At 42.6% G+C, this 22,135-nt stretch overlaps 1 protein-coding gene across 2 annotated transcripts; it reads right to left on the reverse strand.

The window, feature by feature from the left end:
- Nucleotides 1-1,599: 1,599 nt before the first annotated feature.
- On the reverse strand, nt 1,600-13,719 carry LOC120565536 (ELAV-like protein 1). Of its 2 annotated transcripts, none has more exons than XM_039811406.1 (8): nt 13,553-13,719; nt 12,387-12,436; nt 10,768-10,827; nt 10,512-10,680; nt 5,220-5,323; nt 4,620-4,773; nt 4,171-4,396; nt 1,600-2,588 (listed from the first exon to the last, which is right to left on the reverse strand). In XM_039811406.1, exons 2-8 carry the CDS (start codon nt 12,420-12,422, stop codon nt 2,267-2,269), a joined length of 1,071 nt encoding a protein of 356 aa, XP_039667340.1. In that variant the 5' UTR covers nt 12,423-12,436; nt 13,553-13,719; the 3' UTR covers nt 1,600-2,266. The 2 variants fall into 2 exon arrangements, with proteins under 2 accessions (XP_039667340.1, XP_039667339.1); XM_039811405.1 differs by having other exon boundaries at nt 10,461-10,680.
- Nucleotides 13,720-22,135: the final 8,416 nt, after the last annotated feature.

The following is a 22,135-nucleotide window of genomic DNA, read 5'->3' on the forward strand; positions in this document are numbered from 1 at the left end:
CTCCAGTGCACGAAATAAATACAGCCATTGTGGTGCTCTATCTATCTATCTATCTCTCTATCTGTCTCTCTCTCTCTCTATCTTCACATATGTGATTGTAGTCTTTGAACAATTTCCAATTCTGACCACCAGAGGGCCCTCATCACCTATTTGCATTTCCAGGGAACATTGAGCATATACTGTATGCTGCAGCTTCTCAGGAAACCAAAGTGAGGGTCTTTATCAGAAACAGGGCTGTCTTTAGGGTTAGGGTCTTTATCAGAAACAGGGCTGTCTTTAGGGTTAGGGTCTTTATCAGAAACAGGGCTGTCTTTAGGGTTAGGGTCTTTATCAGAAACAGGGCTGTCTTTAGGGTTAGGGTCTTTATCAGAAACAGGGCTGTCTTTAGGGTTAGGGTCTTTATCAGAAACAGGGCTGTCTTTAGGGTTAGGGTCTTTATCAGAAACAGGGCTGTCTTTAGGGTTAGGGTCTTTATCAGAAACAGGGCTGTCTTTCTAACAAATTAACTAAAAGTAATGTGGATGTTTCCCAACAACGCTCTAATCAAGTTAATGTTCCCTTACTTTAATTGATTTTTGGGTGTTAATTTATAGCGTTTTTGGTCACACACACACACACACACACACACACACACACACACACACACACACACACACACACACACACACTAACCTCTGATCCAGACTAACGGCTTATTTTGAGCCGGAACACACCGGAACATGTTCCAGCACCTCCGACGTTGGATCTGGAACCTTTTTTATTGGATCTGGCCCCTCCTGTGTCACCAGGAAAAATGAATTGCCTAAATGAAAAAAATAAACTACTGTTTGTGTTGTGTTCAATGTGGTTATCTGTCTTGTTAGTCTTTATTCCCCATTGAAGTTCCACAAAAATCTTGTGTTTGCATTTTCGATGCGTTTTGAGGTGAATTTTCAGGGTAAGATGGAGGGGGGAGAGGGGAGGAAAGGGGAGGGAGGGGAGAGAGAGGGAGGGAGGGGAGACACTTCAACAGCGCAGCGCTGCACTTCTAGTGACACAAGCAGTTGTGCTGCTTGAGATTGCTGTTATAGCCTCGTTTCACTCAGGGGGGAAATGTCAAAAAGACAAAGTTTGCTGAAATTAATTTAATAATCCGATGGATAATTGCCGCTTGTGAAAACGATTGTTGCAGTGTATTATTTCTTTTTTACATTTCGCACCGATGCAGTGCGTGTTCTGAAATAGAAATAAAGATTGCCCTGATGTACACACAGCGTTGTTTAGGTATTTTTTGGCAGAGAAGCTACGTAGGCAGGGTCATTTTTTGAATTGCCGGATCCACCCCCCCCTCTGCGCTCCGGGACCTTCCACTTTACAAATTAAGCACTGTAGACTACCTCATGGTCTCCGTCCCAACAGTTTATCATCATGATGCTCAATGTCTGGTTTGTCTTTGTTTACTACCTCACCATATTTAGAATCAATAATTACACGTCTGTTCGTGGTCTCTGCGGTTTGGTTACTGTATGAAAAAGAAAATGTAAATATAATTGTTTGTATGAACCAGTGGGACAATGTTGACCTGCAATAAACGTTTAAAAGGACAACCAAACTTAGACGTATCTTTAAGGGGGAAAAGTTTAATGTTCATCGTAAATATTTCCCAGTAAACTTTAAAAGACGTCAGAAAAACATGCAGTAAAAATACATCACAGGAAAGTTTACATAAGCAGATTTATTATTGAATGAACAGTCCAACATCACAATGGAGCTGCAACTCAAAAACAGATTACAAATGAAAAACCAGAGAAGAAGAACCCCTACGTATGAATGGTTTAGTCCACCAGAAGCAGGAAATAAAATCTGTTTCTGCAGAAACTCTCCGACAGACTTCTGTAGAAATGTTAAAAAGAAAAAGTTTAGAACAAACTGAGTTGAGATGATAGTTGGACATCATTAGAAAAAGAGTAATCATATATTTAATATTCTGTAATGTCTGTTGAACGTGATGAAGTATTTCTATACATTAAAACAAGAAAATAACTGACCGGCTGATTTACACTTCCTCTCTCTCTCTCTCTCTCTCTCTCAGGCCGCCATCTTGGCTCAAACTTCACAATATTCAGAAGAACTTTTAGCAACAATGATGTCATACAGCCGAACACAAACAGGGCATGCTGGGAGAAAATATTTATCGATTATATCGACAAAACTGATGAAAACTGAAAAAGAAAATCTATCGGACTCGTTCGTTTCTTCTTACCCTCCCCCCATTCTCCCCCCCTCTCTACTTGTGTCCCTTGCTGGTTTTGAAGGACACCTGCAGGACTTTGTCCCCCAGCCGGTACCCGTTGAGGCTGTGGATCGCCATGGCGGCCTCCTCGTAGTTCGTCATGGTAACGAAGCCGAAGCCTTTGCACTTGTTGGTGTTGAAGTCTCGGATGACCTTGACGTTGACCACGGCGCCGAAGGGGCCGAACATCTGCCAGAGGATGGCCTCGTCGGCGTCCTGGCCCAGGTTATAGATGAAGATGCACCAACCGGCCGACGCGCTGCCAGAGACTCCGCCCCCGCCGCCGCCCATGTGGTCCACGCTCATCGGAGAAAACCTGAACACAGGACGTACTGGTCAGGACGTACGGGACAGGAAGTGGCTTTAACATCAGCGTTAGCCATCAGGTTCTCATTGTTGTCTTTAGCACTAGCCAGGTTAGCCATTACAGACCGGAGATGGACAGGACCCACTTAGTGAGACACAAATAACCCACTTATAACTGTGTATACAGACTAAACTACAGACAGATGTCTCACTGTAACAGACTAAACTACAGACATGTCTCACTGTAACAGACTAAACTACAGACTGATGTCTCACTGTAACAGACTAAACTACAGACGGATGTCTCACTGTAACAGACTAAACTACAGACAGATGTCTCACTGTAACAGACTAAACTACAGACAGATGTCTCACTGTAACAGACTAAACTACAGACAGATGTCTCACTGTAACAGACTAAACTACAGACAGATGTCTCACTGTAACAGACTAAACTACAGACGGATGTCTCACTGTAAGACTAAACTACAGACAGATGTCTCACTGTAACAGACTAAACTACAGACAGATGTCTCACTGTAAGACTAAACTACAGACAGATGTCTCACTGTAACAGACTAAACTACAGACAGATGTCTCACTGTAACAGACTAAACTACAGACAGATGTCTCACTGTAAGACTAAACTACAGACAGATGTCTCACTGTAAGACTAAACTACAGACAGATGTCTCACTGTAAGACTAAACTACAGACGGATGTCTCACTGTAACAGACTAAACTACAGACAGATGTCTCACTGTAACAGACTAAACTACAGACGGATGTCTCACTGTAACAGACTAAACTACAGACAGATGTCTCACTGTAACAGACTAAACTACAGACAGATGTCTCACTGTAAGACTAAACTACAGACAGATGTCTCACTGTAACAGACTAAACTACAGACAGATGTCTCACTGTAACAGACTAAACTACAGACAGATGTCTCACTGTAACAGACTAAACTACAGACAGATGTCTCACTGTAAGACTAAACTACAGACGGATGTCTCACTGTAACAGACTAAACTACAGACAGATGTCTCACTGTAACAGACTAAACTACAGACAGATGTCTCACTGTAACAGACTAAACTACAGACAGATGTCTCACTGTAAGACTAAACTACAGACGGATGTCTCACTGTAACAGACTAAACTACAGACAGATGTCTCACTGTAACAGACTAAACTACAGACAGATGTCTCACTGTAACAGACTAAACTACAGACAGATGTCTCACTGTAACAGACTAAACTACAGACGGATGTCTCACTGTAACAGACTAAACTACAGACGGATGTCTCACTGTAACAGACTAAACTACAGACAGATGTCTCACTGTAACAGACTAAACTACAGACGGATGTCTCACTGTAAGACTAAACTACAGACGGATGTCTCACTGTAACAGACTAAACTACAGACGGATGTCTCACTGTAACAGACTAAACTACAGACAGATGTCTCACTGTAACAGACTAAACTACAGACGGATGTCTCACTGTAAGACTAAACTACATTCATTATTAATAACTGAACGCTGCAGAAACAGAGACTGTTATATTATATCATTCCCTCTCACCTGAACCTCTGCGCCTGGTGGTGGACGGGGCCTCCGAAGCGCCGTGATTGGCCGTGGTACATCTGTGACATCATCTGGGAGTTTCGGGCCTGATTGGGGTTGGCAGCGAACTTGACTGTGATTGGCTCGGAGCAACCGGGGGGCGTGTGCCCGTTCAGGTGTTTGACGGCGTCTTCGGCCTCCGACCTCTTGTCGAAACGGATGAAGGCCACGCCCCTGGACAGACCTGTCGGCCAATCAGAGCACAGTTGAGCAGGGCAGTAATGCTGCATGGGGTTAGGGTTAAAGGGGTTTAAAGAAGGGGGTTAAAGGGAGTGTATCAGGCCTGTGATTGGTCAGTTACCTGAGGCCTGGTATTGTGTGTAGGGTGTATCAGGCCTGTGACTGGTCAGTTACCTGAGGCATGGTGTCATGTGTAGGGTGTATCAGGGCTGTGATTGGTCAGTTACCTGAGGCCTGGTCCACCAGCACTCTGGAGTTGATGATGTGTCCGAAGCGAGTGAACATGTCCTCCAGGTCGGGCTGACTCAGCGTGCGCGGCAGCCCGCTGATGTACAGGTTAGCATCTTTAATCGTGTCCGAACTCGGCCGCGCGAAGGAAACCTGGCGTCAGGAAACAGGAAGTGGATCATTCTCTCGCCTTCACACGCACAACTCAGACACGAAGAATCAACACTCAACAAAATAAAACAGTTACAGCCAGTTTTTAAAGAAAATCATTTTAAATATGTCTTTAAAATATTCAATGAATAAAAAAAAAATAAAACATTTATCCAGATTTCTCCCAAATAAAATATAAACAAAAAGACAAAAATAAAAGCATCCAAAAAAGGCTCAGATCATTTGGCACTTTTGTTCAAATAAAAGCATAAATTTATGAAAAGAAAAGCTCGGCACTTAGTCTCACTGAACTGAATAAAACCACAGATTCAGAGCGAACACGTGTCGATTCATAACAAACATGACATCAGAGAAATACCTGGGTGGCGTCTGCTGGGACACAAACATCTATCAGACAGGAAAGGCAGAGAGCAGCTGTTGCACATTACCTTGATAGTTTTAGACTGTAGCCTCAGGCCATTGAGGGTACTGATAGCCCTCTCTGCATCACTAGGGTTAACAAAGTTAACAAAGCCGTAACCTAAACTGTGGCCTAGAGAAACACAAAGGAAAACAACAAAATAAAAGAAGAAAACTGTGTGTTACAGCCGCCACACATAAACAAAACTCTCCATAACATCACATTATTCTGAACAGACCCAGAGAACACACCACCACTTCCTTTCTTCGGTTATAGTCAGAGTGAGACTTTGTATATAGTCAGAGTCAGACTATGTATATAGTCAGAGTGAGACTTTGTATATAGTCAGAGTCAGACTATGTATATAGTCAGAGTGAGACTATGTATATAGTCAGAGTCAGACTATGTATATAGTCAGAGTGAGACTGTGTATATAGTCAGAGTGAGACTGTGTATATAGTCAGAGTGAGACTGTGTATATAGTCAGAGTGAGACTGTGTATATAGTCAGAGTGAGACTTTGTATATAGTCAGAGTGAGACTTTGTATATAGTCAGAGTGAGACTATGTATATAGTCAGAGTGAGACTTTGTATATAGTCAGAGTGAGACTGTGTATATAGTCAGAGTGAGACTGTGTATATAGTCAGAGTGAGACTGTGTATATAGTCAGAGTGAGACTGTGTATATAGTCAGAGTGAGACTTTGTATATAGTCAGAGTGAGACTTTGTATATAGTCAGAGTGAGACTATGTATATAGTCAGAGTGAGACTTTGTATATAGTCAGAGTGAGACTATGTATATAGTCAGAGTGAGACTATGTATATAGTCAGAGTGAGAGTGAGACTATGTATATAGTCAGAGTGAGACTTTGTATATAGTCAGAGTCAGACTTTGTATATAGTCAGAGTGAGACTTTGTATATAGTCAGAGTGAGACTTTGTATATAGTCAGAGTCAGACTATGTATATAGTCAGAGTGTGTATATAGTCAGAGTGAGACTTTGTATATAGTCAGAGTGAGACTTTGTATATAGTCAGAGTGAGACTTTGTATATAGTCAGAGTGTGTATATAGTCAGAGTGTGTATATAGTCAGAGTGAGACTTTGTATATAGTCAGAGTGAGACTTTGTATATAGTCAGAGTGAGACTATGTATATAGTCAGAGTGAGACTTTGTATATAGTCAGAGTGAGACTATGTATATAGTCAGAGTGAGACTTTGTATATAGTCAGAGTGAGACTATGTATATAGTCAGAGTGAGACTATGTATATAGTCAGAGTGAGACTTTGTATATAGTCAGAGTGAGACTATGTATATAGTCAGAGTGAGACTATGTATATAGTCAGAGTGAGACTTTGTATATAGTCAGAGTGAGACTATGTATATAGTCAGAGTGAGACTATGTATATAGTCAGAGTGAGACTTTGTATATAGTCAGAGTGAGACTTTGTATATAGTCAGAGTGAGACTATGTATATAGTCAGAGTGAGACTATGTATATAGTCAGAGTGAGACTATGTATATAGTCAGAGTGAGACTATGTATATAGTCAGAGTGAGACTTTGTATATAGTCAGAGTGAGACTTTGTATATAGTCAGAGTGAGACTATGTATATAGTCAGAGTGAGACTATGTATATAGTCAGAGTGAGACTTTGTATATAGTCAGAGTGAGACTATGTATATAGTCAGAGTGAGACTATGTATATAGTCAGAGTGAGACTTTGTATATAGTCAGAGTGAGACTTTGTATATAGTCAGAGTGAGACTTTGTATATATTAGGGTTGGGCATCGAGAACAGATTCCTACTTGGAATCGTTTCAAAAATAACGATTCCATCGGATAGTTTCTTTATTGGATTCATTTGGAGGATTTGGTTTATAATCTGATCATGGGTTCCAAATTTAAAGTGATGGTTCGGAGTAATTTCACCCTAGGGTCCTTTGCACCATGACCTCGAGCCAAACACCCCCCCAGAAGCTTTTTTCACCTGGGTCTAACATTGGGAAAGTTAGCGTAGAGTAGCGTTAGCCGCTGAATAACTTAGCGCAGAGGCTAATGGATCCGGTGTGTCTATTAACCATTACCATAACGTTCGCCGATATGATACAAGGTCTACACTAGTATATATATAGGTTATGCACTCATAAAACGATGGATTGTAAAGTTTGTAAGTACACCAGAAGGTTATGTAAATAACACTTGCCTGCTGGCTTCTGCTCTCTGCTGCTGTTGTTGCTGCTGTAAGACGAGTGCTTAGGGACATCTACAAATTACAACACCGAAAAGAGATGCAACAAAAATATTTTTTAATTTAACTTATTTTTTAAAGTAAGTGCTGTAGTATAACTAGCAGGAGACAAGTAATAATTGAGGTAAGTTTGGAGACATTACCTTATTTAATCATTAAATTAATAAATATTTTGGTTGCATCTCTTTTGATGTAGTATAGATGTCCCCTAAGCACTCTTACTGCCCGGTAGTAACAGCAGCAGAGAGCAGAAGCGGCAGCTGGTATTTACATAAACTTCTGGTGTACTTACAAACTTTACAATCCATCGTTTTATGAGTGCATAACCTATATATACTAGTGTAGACCTTTGGTATCATTTCGGGCATTATTAGTGGGGTAATGTTAAGAGACACTTCGGATCCATTAGCCTCTGCGCTAAGCTATTCAGCTGATAACGCTACGCTAACGCTCCCAATGTTCGACCCAGGTGAAAAAAGCTTCTGGGGGGTGTTTGGCTCGAGATCATGGTGCAAAGGACCCTAGGGTGAAATTACTCCGAACCATCACTTTAACATGCGCAAGTTTTGGTTTCCGTAGCAGCCAGGTGCTTGTGTTGCAGCCATGGAGCCCAGTAAGCGGTGCTCTAATGGGGCTTTATTTTACGTTGAAAAAGCCCCGTCAAACTGCAAGCCACCTTTGAATCAAAATAAAACTTTCCTCTTATTTGTGAAATAAGCATGTGACCTGTTTCAACTCCACCCTCAAAGAATCGGAATCAAGAATCGATAAAATCTAAATCATGCCCAACCCTAGTATATAGTCAGAGTGAGACTTCCCGTCGCAAACACAGAGGGGAAAATAACGGACCAAGTTCAGGGTCTGAAGAGTGAAGCTAACGCAGAAGCTCCTTAAAAGGTCCCATGGCATGAACATTTCACTCTGAGCTTTTTTAACATTAATATGCGTTCCCCCCCAGCCTGCTTATGGTCCCCCAGTGGCTAGAAATGGTGATAGGTGTAAACCGAGCCCTGGGTATCCTGCTCTGCCTTTGAGAAAATGAAACCTCAGATGGGCCGATCTGGAATCTTCATAAGGAGCAAGTTTACCTCCCCTTTCTCTGCTTTGCCCACCCAGAGAATTTGGCCAACCCATGAGAGAGACATCATGGCTTTCAAACGAGCAAAGTGGCAGTTGGTCAAGGCCACACCCCACCATCCACCTTGCCACCCCTCTCTCATCCTCAATAGCTACAGACACAGAAATGGCACATCCTAAGGAAAGCTCATTGTGGGACTGGCTCTAGTGGCTCTAATTCTGCACCAAGGCTGAATTATGGGAAACAAAGACTAGAAACAGGAGCGCTCACTCTGAGGAACTAAAGACTACAAACAGCTCTCACTCTGAGGAACTAAAGACTACAAACAGCTCTCACTCTGAGGAACTAAAGACTACAAACAGGAGCTCTCACTCTGAGGAACTAAAGACTACAAACAGCTCTCACTCTGAGGAACTAAAGACTACAAACAGGAGCTCTCACTCTGAGGAAACGTTCAGAGCAGAAAGTGGAGTCGGCGGTTTTCTCGATTTGTTTAGAACAAGAAGTTCAAACATCGTTATTAAAGATTTACAGACATTTCCAAAACCTGGAAAATAAAATAAAACATCAGTTCAAACATCTGGACATCATTAGATTCAGTTCAAAACTTAAAACCAAACTTCATCTGGGCCGGGCCATACGGGGAACACTTTCTGACTTTAATAAAATATAAAGTTTATAAAATACACCTTTCTTCATCTACTGATAAACAGCTGATGCTGCATTAGGGTTACTTTCCATCTGTTATGTAATATAAGGGTTATAGTTATGTGTGTAGCATGAACAGGTATGTATATACACACATATATAAATATATAGATACATATAATCTCTGTATGGCCCGTCCAGATGTTAATACCTGAAGTCAGTAAACCTGATATATGAAAATAAATAAAATGTTACAACAGTGAAGAAAAGAAAAGTATTCAGATAAAGTTCAGACAAAAACAGTTGTCTTTTAAAAAACACCAGAGATTAAAAACACATTTAAATATAAAATCAAAAACATCTGTGGATAAAAACATTTAAAAAGAAAAGTTGAGAAATAAAAACAGCTGCTGGGAGAAAAACACAGGAAATACTACACACAGTTCAATTAGTACAACTACTGGAAGTAGAACTGCTAACACCAAGTATTACTGGAAGTAGAACTGCTAACACCAAGTATTACTGGAACAACAGCTGTCAACATTACCCAAAATAACATCTGAAGAAATGAAAAAGGAGGATGGAACCAACACATCTAAAGGGGTGGAGTCAACACGCCCAATGACCAATCAGATCAGCTCTACCAGTCTGTGTGTGTGTGTGTGTGTGCGCGCGTCTCTGTAGGAAACCGAGTGTTTAGATGACTGACTGTGTGCATCTGTGTGTCTGTAGAAAACAGAGCTTTTAGATGACTTGTGTGTCTGTCTCTGTGTGTCTCTGTAGGAAACAGAGCTTTAGATGGCTGTGTGTGTGTGTGTGTGTGTAGGAAACAGTGTTTAGATGGCTGTCTGTGTGACGTCGGATTGAGCTGAGTCGCTGAGCAGCGAAGAGAAGGGTGATGCAGACGGACGCAGTTATGCTGCTTCATCACTTTCATATTCAAACGTCTTAACGTTTATCTGAATTCAGACTATTGGTTGACAGCCGGACTCTGAAGTCAGTATTACTTCCAGTATCAGAACTTCTGGTGATACTAACTAGCCTGTTAGCATTAGCACTGCGCAGAGAAATATACTGTAATCCTACTGCGTCTGGCTCTGTTCAGTAGTACTGCAGTATCTTCTGAGTGTCCATTCACACCGTTGTTCTGCTGAGATGCAGTTCTAGTGGAACTATTTCCCTTCTTATATTATATTTCTGACTGGAGGAACTTCAGTATGCTCCCAGCTGGGTGTATATTCCTGCTACCTTCAGGGACAAATAAAGGTGTAGTACGCTCCGTGTCTTACCGCAGTCGTACTCTGATGTCTGGTGCTCTGCAGAACTTCGGGAGGAGTTACCTGCCACTTTGTCCCGGATCAGTTTGGCCGACTCCACGTCTCCCACGCTGCTGAACAGACTGCGCAGCTCGTCCTGACTCATGCTCTGGGGCAGGTAGTTCACGATCAGGTTGGTCCTGGCGTCCTCATCCTCCATCATCTGCTCGCTGTAGCCGTTATCATACAGCTCCTAAAACAAACACACACACACGTTATTACATCAAACAGTCTACAGAACTTGATTGGTAGTAAAAAAGACAAGTAAAATATTAAATACCTTTCCAGCGGCTCCTTTACAGTCTCTGACATCACTCTGAGACGTCTGAACCTCACACACCTGAAACACACACACGTGTTACACACAATATGGTACACACTCACACCTGCAGGAGGGGGTCTGTACAAGTATAGAGTGAGGGGGGCTTTACAGGTACAGAGTTAGGCCGGTTACACACTGGCTGCGTGGTGTTTTCTATGTCTTTCCAGACCAGAAAGGTGTCTGACGCGGCGCTGCTGCTGCTAGCCTTGTCTGGACACATGGATGTTTCCCATAAACATAAATATATACTGATCTGATTACAGCAAAGACAACGTCGGCAGGATTGACGGCAAAATAGGCTCCAGAATATTTCCTTCTGGATTGACAGGTGACATATTAGAAAATCGTTTTTTTCAGTCTCGAAAACCTCGAGACTTTCAAACATCAACATGTCATTTATTAAATGTATTTGTGTCTAAACAACATATAAACATCTTTTCATATTCTATTTTGCCTGGAAACTCTTCCAACACGCTGGCGTGTGGCGTGAAAAATAGGCGTTGGTTCCATTTCTAGCATGCACGTGTTTTCAGCGCAGCTCGAGCAGCGTCTGAGACGTGCGTGTGACACAGGCAGTGTGTACGCTCTAACCTGTTACCATGGGAGCCCAAATATAAACGGACACGCCACGCAGCTGACACGCCACGCAGCCAGTGTGAAACCGGCCTCAGGGTGAAATGGCGCCCTGCCTCCAGTTCTCCACACTCCCACGTGTCTTCTACTTTATAACTAAGAGAAGTTAGAAGTCAGTAGGCTCATAAGAGATGAGCTGCACCTCGCCTGTAACGTTGACTAAAGTCTGCTGTCAAGGGTTACCTAACCCTGTCATGGTAACCCTAACCCTTTCCAGCTGATTCCAGCAGCCGTCACAGAAACACTGGTCTGATTCTGATTTAATAAAATGTTATCAGACCCATATATCATCAGTCTCCAGTTGATTTTAAGACAGTAGCGGTCAGAATGCTCTACATGTGATCTGTTGATTTTAATTAACAGACTGTAGATGATCTGTTGCTGATTTTAATCAACAGACTGTAGATGATCTGTTGCTGATTTTAATCAACAGACTGTAGATGATCTGTTGCTGATTTTAATCAACAGACTGTAGATGATCTGGTGCTGATTTTAATTACCAACAGACTGTAGATGATCTGTAATCTGAACAGATTTAATCCCTCTGACTTCTAAACATAACTATCAGCCTCACAACATGAGTTCTGTACAGAATCAGCCTTTAAATCAGACAGTTAAAATCCCTCCGATTAAAAATCAATAAAAGGTTTATATACAAGTCATGTTGAGTCGATTCTGAACCAGTCAGCTGTTAGATCAGCTGAGAGGCCGCGTTTCCCAGCATGCCCCTGGGTCTTGCAGTCGGTGGAGAGTAACTGGGCTGCCTGGGTCTCAGACCTGCGGCCGCTGTGATCTCATGAGGTTATCGTTGCCCACGTGTGCATGACCATGACGTCAGAGCAAGTCGGGATCACAATCTACCCAGCATGCATTGGGCGGTGATCGCCGGTGATCGGTTCTGCGCAGATCTGGCTCATCTCCAACGAGCCTATTGTCTGACTCACCTTCAGGTAGCGGATGTGTCCTCGTCTCAGTGCCATGGCAACGGTATCGTCTGGGGGGGGAGGGAGATGTTAGCAACGTATATAATACAGCAGAAGAAGAGAATCATCTTTATTGTTATCGTACAACAGAATCAGATGTTAGTTAATCAGAGGCAGCTCTCAGCTCAAACAGCTGAAGAAGAAAAGAAAATAAGCATACACAGGCAGAAAATAAAGACGTGTGTGTCTATATATATTTGTGTGTCTATATATGTGTGGGTGTGTCTATATATTTGCATTTGTCTATATATCTGCGTGTGTCTATATATCTCTGTGTGTGTGTCTATATATCTGTGTGTGTTCTCTATATATCCGTGTGTGTGTGACTATACATGTGTGTGTTCTCTATATATCTGTGTGTGGGGATGGCACAGTAGATGTGACACGTGCCTTTGGTGTGGGAGCTCTGGGTTTGATTCCCACTGTGATATATCAACCTATGTGTCCCTGAGCAAGGCACTTAACCCCTAGTTGCTCCAGAGGTGTGGGACCTCTGGCATATACACAGCAAATGTATGTCGCTTTGGATAAAAGAGTCAGCTAAATGACATGTAATGTATATCTATATATCTGTGTGTGTGTGTGTGTGTGTGTGTGTGTATAGCTATATGTGTATATCTATATATCTGTGTGTGTGTGTGTGTGTGTGTATATGTCTCCTCTCTGTACATTTCCCGCGGATTGGACACTGAGACCGGGACTGATCCGGAACAAAGCCGGGTCCTGCGGCCTGCCGACCCACTGAGCGCTGGTTTGAGTTAAAATTATGAGAAATGTGACGATGCAAAGCTAACTACCAGCTAAATATAGAGCTAACTACCCGCTAAATATAGAGCTAACTACCAGCTAAATATAGAGCTAACTACCAACTAAATATAGCCACATGTTAGCCATACAGCGTTAGCAGCGCGGCTAATGGCGCTAACAGCGGGAGCTAACCTTGCTAAAATACATCGTGTGTGAGGCTAACCTTGCTAACATAGCTACATCCATTGACATATATGCATACATCGTGTGTGAGGCTAACCTTGCTAACATAAATCGTGTGTGAGGCTAACAGCGGCAGCTAACGCTGCTAACAGACCAACAGTGGGAACTAACGCTGCTAACTAACATCTTGTTCTTACCTGTAACTGTGATGTTCTGATGTGAAGATATGGGGGACTTGGTGCCGATAATGAGCCAACAAACTTCGTTAATAGCGGGAGATTAACTGCTGCGTGTTAGCTGCTCTCCGCTCCACACAAAGGAAACAAACTCACGGCCCGCTGAGGGAGGTATCGCGAGACCACATCTTCTTCTTCGTTCTTTCAATTTCTGGCAGACTAGATGCCTTACGGCACATTGCTGCCTCCCACAGGGCAAATATCTCCCCTTTTAGTACCTTATTTCCATAGGAATAATCCTGTTCGCTTTAATGGTCCCAGGCTGGTTTCTGTAGGATCCACATGTTTAACTGTCTGTTGTTGTTTACATATTCCACATAGCCCATCGTCATGCTTCCCATGCCAATCCACAAGGCCCCAGCCTCAGCCTAGTCATCATAACAGTCTGTCAGCCTTTCCTGGATGCTGTAATGATGCTGACCTTCTTCTCCCTCTGCCACACAGCCCGGATGCTTTTATTAAAGTGATGGTTCGGAGTAATTTACCCTAGGGTCCTTTGCACCATGACCTCGAGCCAAACACCCCCCAGAAGCTTTTTTCACCTGGGTCTAACACTGGGCGAGTTAGCGTAGAATAGCGTTAGCCGCTGAATAGCTTGGCGCAGAGGCTAATGGACCCACGTTTGTATCTCTTAAATGACCCCACTAATAATGCCCGAAATGATACCAAATGTCTACACTAGTATATATAGGTTATGCTCTCATAAAACAATGGATTGGAAAGTTTGTAAGTACACCAGAAGTTTATGAACATTTGCCTGCTCTCTTCTGCTCTCTGCTGCTGCTGCTACCTGCAGTTAGACGAGTGCTTAGGGCCGTCTATAAATTACTACACCGAAAAGAGATACAACAAAAATATGTATTAATTTAATGATTAAATAAGGTAATGTCTCCAAACTTACCTCAATTATTACTTGTCTCCTGCTAGTTATACTACAGCACTTACTTTAAAAAATAAGTTAAATTAATACATATTTTGTGTTGCATCTCTTTTCGGTGTTGTAGTAATAGGCGACGGCCCTAAGCTACTCGTCTTACAGCAGCAACAACAACAGCAGAGAGCAGACGCGAGCAGGCAAGTGTTATTTACATAAACTTTTGGTGCCTTCAGAACTTTCCAATCCATCGCTTATGAGTGCATAACCTATATATACTAGTGTGACCTTGGTATCATTTCGGGCATTATCGAGTGGGGTCATTTAAGATACAAACGATGGAGTCCATATTCCCGCTAAGCTACTCAGCGGCTAACGCATACTCTACGCTAACTCTCCCAATGTTAGACCCAGGTGAAAAAGCTTCTGGGGGGGTGTTTGGCTCGAGGTCATGGTGCAAAGGACCCTAGGGTGAATTACTCCGAACCATCACTTTAATAACTGACCTACATTCAGTTGACCCCAAATTCACTCTCAAGTCAGCCTCCCTTTTTAATGCCCTGTCAGCAAGCTCATTCCCCTCTATCCCCACATGGGCTGGCACCCACAGGACCCCCACTGACTCTCCCTGCTTCTTTCTTAATGTTAAAAGCTCTACCATAAGATCAGACCTGGGTTAGGGGCTCCAAACTTCCCTCAGTGTCATGAAAACTGATGCAGAGTCTGAGCACATCACTGGTTTCACCTGCTCTACCCACTGCAGAGCCCATAGTATATTATATTATATTATAAAGCCATCAACTCTGTTGTATGTACTGAAACCCCCTCAGACAGTCGCTTACATGTTATTATCCCCAAATGTGGGATGTAACAAACCCAGAATTCCCAGTTTTAGGGTCTTGAGCCCTGTGTGTATACATTTCGATGTACTGTCACCAGGTGTCCCCATGTGTCCCCAGGTGTCCCCAGATGTCCCCAGGTGTCCCCAGATGTCCCCAGGTGTCCCCAGGTGTCCCCAGATGTCCCCATGTGTCCCCAGGTGTCCCCAGATGTCCCCAGGTGTCCCCAGATGTCCCCAGGTGTCCCCAGGTGTTCCCAGGTGTCCCCAGATGTTCCCAGGTGTTCCCAGGTGTTCACAGATGTTCCCAGGTGTTCCCAGGTGTCCCCAGGTGTTCGCAGGTGTCCCCAGATGTTCCCAGGTGTTCCCAGGTGTCCCCAGGTGTTTCCAGGTGTTCGCAGGTGTCCCCAGATGTCCCCAGGTGTTCACAGGTGTTCACAGGTGTTCCTAGCCTCCCCCTGCTGTTTCACCATACGCTGCAGTGCTCTCATATGATTGTATGTATGTATGTATTTCTTGACTCTAATCTCTGAAGCCAGTGAACTATAGGGGCAACCCCCTCCTCCCCAAAATCTATCCACTCCATCTCCTTATTTACTTTAAAGATAAAACATTCCCTTTTGATCTTTTCTCCTCCCCAATCCCAAGCACTTTCCAAAGCTAGCTTGCCTACGTTTTCCTTGGTGTCCCCTCAGTTTAGATAAATATTGCATTGCCAATTTGGATCTTAATTCCCAAAGGGGTCTCCCCCATTTCTACAAGTAATGCAGAATATGGGGTGGTACAGAAGGCCCACTACATCCAGTTTCTTAAGTATTGATTGAGCTGTTGTCCCATACCATAAACACCCATAATCTAGTCATTGCTCTGTAAATCCTGGCCAGCACCCCACATACTTCCCATCACTTTTATAACTTTTTCACACTTGTTCACAATGCTTTCTACATCTTTTTTCCACGTCAGCCTTTCATCACAAAATACTCCCGATCATTTTAACTCTTTCACTCTCTCAATGTCCCGTATAAACCTTAACATTCAGTTTTCTTACTGCCAAATAAAACATATTTTGTTTTTTTCGTTGATAACTTAAATCCCCACTTGCTTCCCCAGTCTATTATTTTATGTATGTTATATGTTTGACATTTCTGCCTCTTTTCCAAACTGCTCCATCACCAGCAAACAGGGAAAACCCAAACCGCGGTCCAGTGTCTTTGAAGAAGTCATGTCCCGTGACATTAAGAAGAACTGGGCTGATTACGCGTCCCTCTGGTGATAAAGCCTCTCCCAACCTCACCTGAGTTACCCCGTAGTCCTGAAAGCATCACAGAGTCCACGGTGTTCATAGCTCTGCCAAACCCACTTTGCATTGGCGTGACCCATCCCTCCTTCTCCAGTTTCTACACTATTCTACCTGTCACCATTCTCTCCATTATTTTACAAATCACTGCCGTCAGTGCATTAGGTCTCTCTGACCCTGGATGTGCTGGCTTTAACATTGGGACCACTAGTGCTGATGGAAGCCTTGCTTCTTTCCATACATCATTCATAATGCTAATATATTCTCAGATTATCAGAACAGTTGCAGATTAGTTTAATAGTGTCTGCTTATGTATGTGATTATGTAGATATTCACATTTTAGTACACACGTATATCTGTGCACAGTATCAAGATGTTTACGTTCACTTTGTTTCTGTGTTTGAACGGTGAGGGAGTCAGACTTTAATCTTATTCTGTTGTTATGAACTGATAAAACCATCTGTGACTGCATTTAATAATTAAATACAATTATAAAATTAAATAAAACTCAGCAACACTGAGATGTTTTTTCATTATATTTAATAATAATTAATGACCTGATATTCTTCATAATGTGTGAATGAGACGATCATTAAAACTAAAGTAATCAGAAACCTGGTTAATTAATAATATCTCTGATCCATCCGCTCACAGGGCCGGTTGGACTGAGAAAGTTTGTTTGAGGCTGACGTGGCGAAGGAGCTGGGAAGTTGGTGGTTGGAGTAGTGTCCAGTTAGTTGCTTGTAATATACATTTACGGTGTTTGGGTAGTTGGATATTGGTTTAGGACTGAGTATTGTTGGGAACAGTTAGTAGGAAGATCGGCCGACGGCCTGTATAGGTCCGGTATCGGTTTTTCTGCTGTGTTCTTTGCAAACTCTGTCAAGATGGCAGGGACGGAGATTGACGGAGGCGAAAGTAGTAGTATGTTGAGTGAGGAGGAAGAGAGAAGGGAGGGTGATTGGAATGAGGTAATAAATAGAACAAGGAGGGAGAGTGGTAGGAAAAGGAAAAAAGCGCAGACTGCCGCTAGTGGGTCGGATAATGATGGGAGAAATGGTGAGAGAGGTCAGAACAATGGAGTGATTAATATGGTGGTGAGATTTGAGGAAGAAGGGGGAGTGAAGAAGTTTGATCCGCTAAAGTTGACTCAAATTATTCAAAGGCAAGTTGGTGAGGTGAGGTATGCGAGGGTTTTGGGGGATGGGAATTTGCTAATAGGCTGTAATACAGAAGAGGAGGTGGAAAAGGTGGAAAAATTGGCTAGCGTTGGGAAAGTTAAGATATCCCGGGTTGTACAGGTTGGGGAAAAGAGGTTCAGTGGTTGTAAGGGGGTGGTTTTTGGGATTTCCCTAAATGTCAGTATGAAGGTATTGATGGAGAACTTGAAGGTGAGGACTAATTCTGTAAAGAATGTGAGGAGACTGACCGCTGGAGTGGAAAAAAGGGAGACTGAAGGTATCGTGATAGAGTTTGAGGGAGAGTTGCTACCTAAGGAGGTATATCTTGGCTTTATGAAATATAATATAAGAGAGTTTGTGCCAAAGCCTATGAGGTGTTTCAATTGTCAGGAGTTTGGGCATGTGGCCAGAATGTGTAAGAGAAAGAGGAGATGTGCCAGGTGTGGTGGGGATCATGAGTATGGAAAGTGTGGAGAGGGAGTGAAACCAAGGTGCTGTAATTGTGGAGGCAGTCACAGCGTTGCTTATTGGGGTTGTGAGGTGTTGAAAAGGGAGGTGGAGGTGCAACAGATAAGGGTAAGGGGAAAAGTTTCATATGCTGAGGCAGTCAAGATGGCAGGCCAGAAGAGACAGGTGGAAGGGGAAGGTGGCAGAGAAATAGAAGTAGTAAAACAACAGCAGGAGAAGCAGAAAGTTTGGAGAGAGAAGAAGAACTTGGTGACATTTATAGCGGGAGTTATTAATGCGACCTGTGAGATTAAATCTAAAACTGAACGGATTCAGATTATTGTGAAAGCAGCAGAACATCATTTGGGTATGAGAGGGTTGAAATGGGAAGAGGTGAATGATGACCTTAGAGTGCAATCTGGCCAAGAGGTACCGTGTTTGAGTTGATATGCATAGTGTTGTTAATTTTACAATGGAATGCAAGGAGTTTATTATCAAATGGGCAAGATTTTAAGCAGTTTATTGTAAGTAGGAGAGATAAACCAGACATTGTATGTGTTCAAGAGTCCTGGTTACTTCCTAGTTTAGATTTTATTTTATATGGGTATTTGGCGGTGAGAAGAGATAGAAGAGACGGGAGAGGTGGAGGATGTGTCACTTTTATAAAACAAGGTCTTCCTTATAGAGTACTGGGTGTAGGGAATGAACAAGAATATGTGGTAGTGAAGGTGTGGGCTGTGGAAATGGAGTTGGTAATTGTAAATTATTATAACCCATGCAAGAGATTAGAGTTGGGCTTACTTGAGGAGGTGGAAGGGCAGGATAGTAGGAATATTGTGTGGTGTGGTGATTTTAATGGGCACAACATGTTGTGGGGGTGTGATAGTACAGATAGAAATGGGCTGGTGCTTGAGGAGCTGTTAGATGAGAGGAACCTGGTTTGTTTAAATGATGGTAGTAAAACGAGAATTGATATTACGGTGGGTAAAGAATCTGTGCTTGATCTCACATTTGTATCTAATAATATAGCACCAATATGTGATTGGTCTGTGTATCAGGAAGGGACTATAGGAAGTGATCATTATCCAATCTGGTGTAAGATAAATGTTAATACCTCGTTGGTTAGCGAAGGATCGGGTGGGAAATGGATCCTTGAAAAGGCAAATTGGGGAAAATTTTTGCAGGTTAGTGATAAATGTCTAAATCAGGCCAATGCAGAAATGTCTATAGCGTCACTTGACAGTTACATAAAGCAAGGCATATTCTTGGCAGCATTGGAATCCATTCCTAAAAGTAAAGGTAGTAAGAAGAGGAAAATAGTGCCCTGGTGGGATGATGAGTGTAAGGAAGCTGTGAGGAATAGAAACAGGGCTTTCAGAATAGTGAAACAAAGTCATAATTTTCAGCATATGATACAATACAAGCAAGCTCAGGCTGTGGTGCGGAGGACAGTGAGACAAGCAAAAAGGTCACATTGGAGGAATTATTGTGATACGATTGGTAGCACAACGCAAGTGGGTGAGGTGTGGAGTATGATAAAAAAGATGGGAGGTGATAGAAGGGAGTGGAGTTACCCAGTTCTGACTGAAGGGGATGTGACAGCTGTAACTAATAGGGAAAAGGCAGAGTTGATGGCGTTACCGTTTGTTAAAGTGCATCGTTCGGATAATTTGTCTATAGCGGAGGAAAGAGGTAGAGGAAAACGCAGCGGACAACATGGAGGCTCTATGTAGGAAAGTTAAGTGTGATGGTGATGGTCTGAGTGTCCCTTTTAGTATGGGAGAGTTGAGGAAAGCATTGGATAAGTTGGGTATGACTGCGCCTGGTAAAGATGAGGTTTGTTATAGTATGATAAAGCATTTAAATTCTGATGGCCTGGCGAAATTATTGTTGTTATATAACAAAGTTTGGGAGGAGGGTAACATACCAGAGATTTGGAAAGAGGCGTTGATTGTACCAATACGGAAACCAGGTAAAGATTCAAGCAGGCCTGGGAATTATAGGCCAATCGCATTGACTTCACATATTTGTAAATTAATGGAGCGTATGATAAATGAGAGATTAGTTCATTTTATTGAAAGTAGAGGCATGATGGCAGCTTATCAAAGTGGCTTTCGGAAAGGTAGGAATACTATGGATCCAGTGGTGTGTTTAGAGGATGAAATAAGGAAAGCCCAAGTAAATAAAGAGACAGTGGTTGCAGTGTTTTTTGATGTGGAGAAAGCTTATGATATGTTATGGACTGAGGGGCTGCTAATAAAGTTACAACAGATTGGGGTTGGGGGGAATATGTTTAATTGGGTAATGGCTTTTTTGGATAATAGGTCCATACGAGTGAAGATAGGTTCTGAGGTATCCAGCAGGTTTGTTGTTAAAAATGGGACACCTCAGGGGAGTGTAGTGAGTCCGACACTTTTCTCTATTATGATGAATGATGTGTATGTGAATATTCCGATGGACATAGGTAGATCACTGTTCGCTGATGATGGAGCTATGTGGAAAAGAGGGAGAAATATTGACTATTTGATTAAGAAAATGCAGGATGCAGTTACGCGAGTGGCAGACTGGGGGACACAATGGGGTTTTAAATTTTCAGTGGAAAAAACTAAAACTATGTTCTTTACAAGGAAGAAAATCCATGATTGTAGTCTGACGCTATATGGAAATAAGTTGGAGAGAGTTGATACTTTTCGTTTTTTAGGTGTGTATTTTGATATGAGACTGACGTGGAAAGAGCATGTTAGACAGGTGGTTGGTAAATGTAAAAAGGTGATTAATGTTATGAGATGTCTTGCAGGTTTGGAGTGGGGGGCGGATTTTACATCATTGAAGTATATTTATCAAGTTTTAATACGATCTAGGTTGGATTATGGCAGTATTGTGTATGGATCTGCAGCTAAATCTGTACTCTCAGACCTGGATGTTATTCAGGCACGTGCTCTGAGGATTTGTTTGGGGTCGATGAAAACTGCTCCAGTTTGTGCTTTGCAAGTTGAGGCAGGTGAAATGCCGTTGTGGCTCCGTAGGAAACAGCTTATGGCTAATTATTTGATAAATTTAAAAGGCCATGATGAATGGCATCCTACAAAGAGGGTATTGGAGAATTGCTGGGAGAGGGGTAAAGAGCGAAAGGCAAGTTTTGGATGGATAGGTGAGGAAGTAGCAGAGCAGCTGAAAGTCCGGGAAATTGAATTTTGCTCCACTGTTCTGTGGCCTGTGATGCCAGCCTGGATGCTGAGAATGGCTTGTGTAGACCTGGAGGTGCTGAATATCAAGCGCAAGAATAAGACAGTTGACATAGTTCAGGAATATTATGATTATAGAGAGAGAAATTATGGTGGTTATGTACAGGTTTTTACTGATGGATCGAAAGATTTACTGACAGGGGCAAAGGGGGCAGCTGTGGTGATTTCCAGTTGTCAGACTGGAGTCAGTAGGAGAACCTCAGACTATTTAAGTGTGCATGCTGTTGAATTGGTAGGTCTTTTGTTAGCTGTACAATGGGTGGAAGAGGTGAAGATGCGCAATGTGCTCATTTGTAGTGACTCAGTGTCAGCGCTGTCGAGTCTCAAATCAGGATCTGCCAGGTATCACCAAGAAATTGTGTATGAAATTTTGTTTACAAATTCAAGGTTTGCTGATCAGGGGGTGAATGTGGTGTTCATGTGGGTCCCTGCTCTGCAGGTATACCAGGTAATGAGCCGAGTGGATAAATTGGCAAAGGAAGCGGTTAAGAGGGGCGCTGTGGAACTGAATGTTAAACTATCAAGGGCAGAGGGAAGAGCATTGTGTGGGAAGAAATTTCCAGACAGTGGCAACAGTATTGGGATGGTGGAAATAAGGGGAGGAAATTGCATAGGATTCAGGCTAAGGTAGGCCAAGGAGGGATGAGTTATAGTGGGTTTAA

This window comes from Perca fluviatilis, chromosome 9 (assembly GCF_010015445.1).
Source record: "Perca fluviatilis chromosome 9, GENO_Pfluv_1.0, whole genome shotgun sequence".
NCBI lineage: Eukaryota > Metazoa > Chordata > Actinopteri > Perciformes > Percidae > Perca > Perca fluviatilis.

What these genes read in the sequence shown, in the direction of transcription:
- LOC120565536 (XM_039811405.1), bottom strand. Translation starts at nt 12,422, where the DNA reads ATGGCACTGAGACGAGGACACATCCGCTACCTGAAG. An exon ending in GTAAAGGAGCCGCTGGAAAG is followed by an intron (nt 10,681 to 10,767) that starts GTATTTAATATT and finishes TGTTTGTTTTAG; the next exon opens with GAGCTGTATGATAACGGCTA. An exon ending in TACAGTCTAAAACTATCAAG is followed by an intron (nt 4,774 to 5,219) that starts GTAATGTGCAAC and finishes TCCTGACGCCAG; the next exon opens with GTTTCCTTCGCGCGGCCGAG.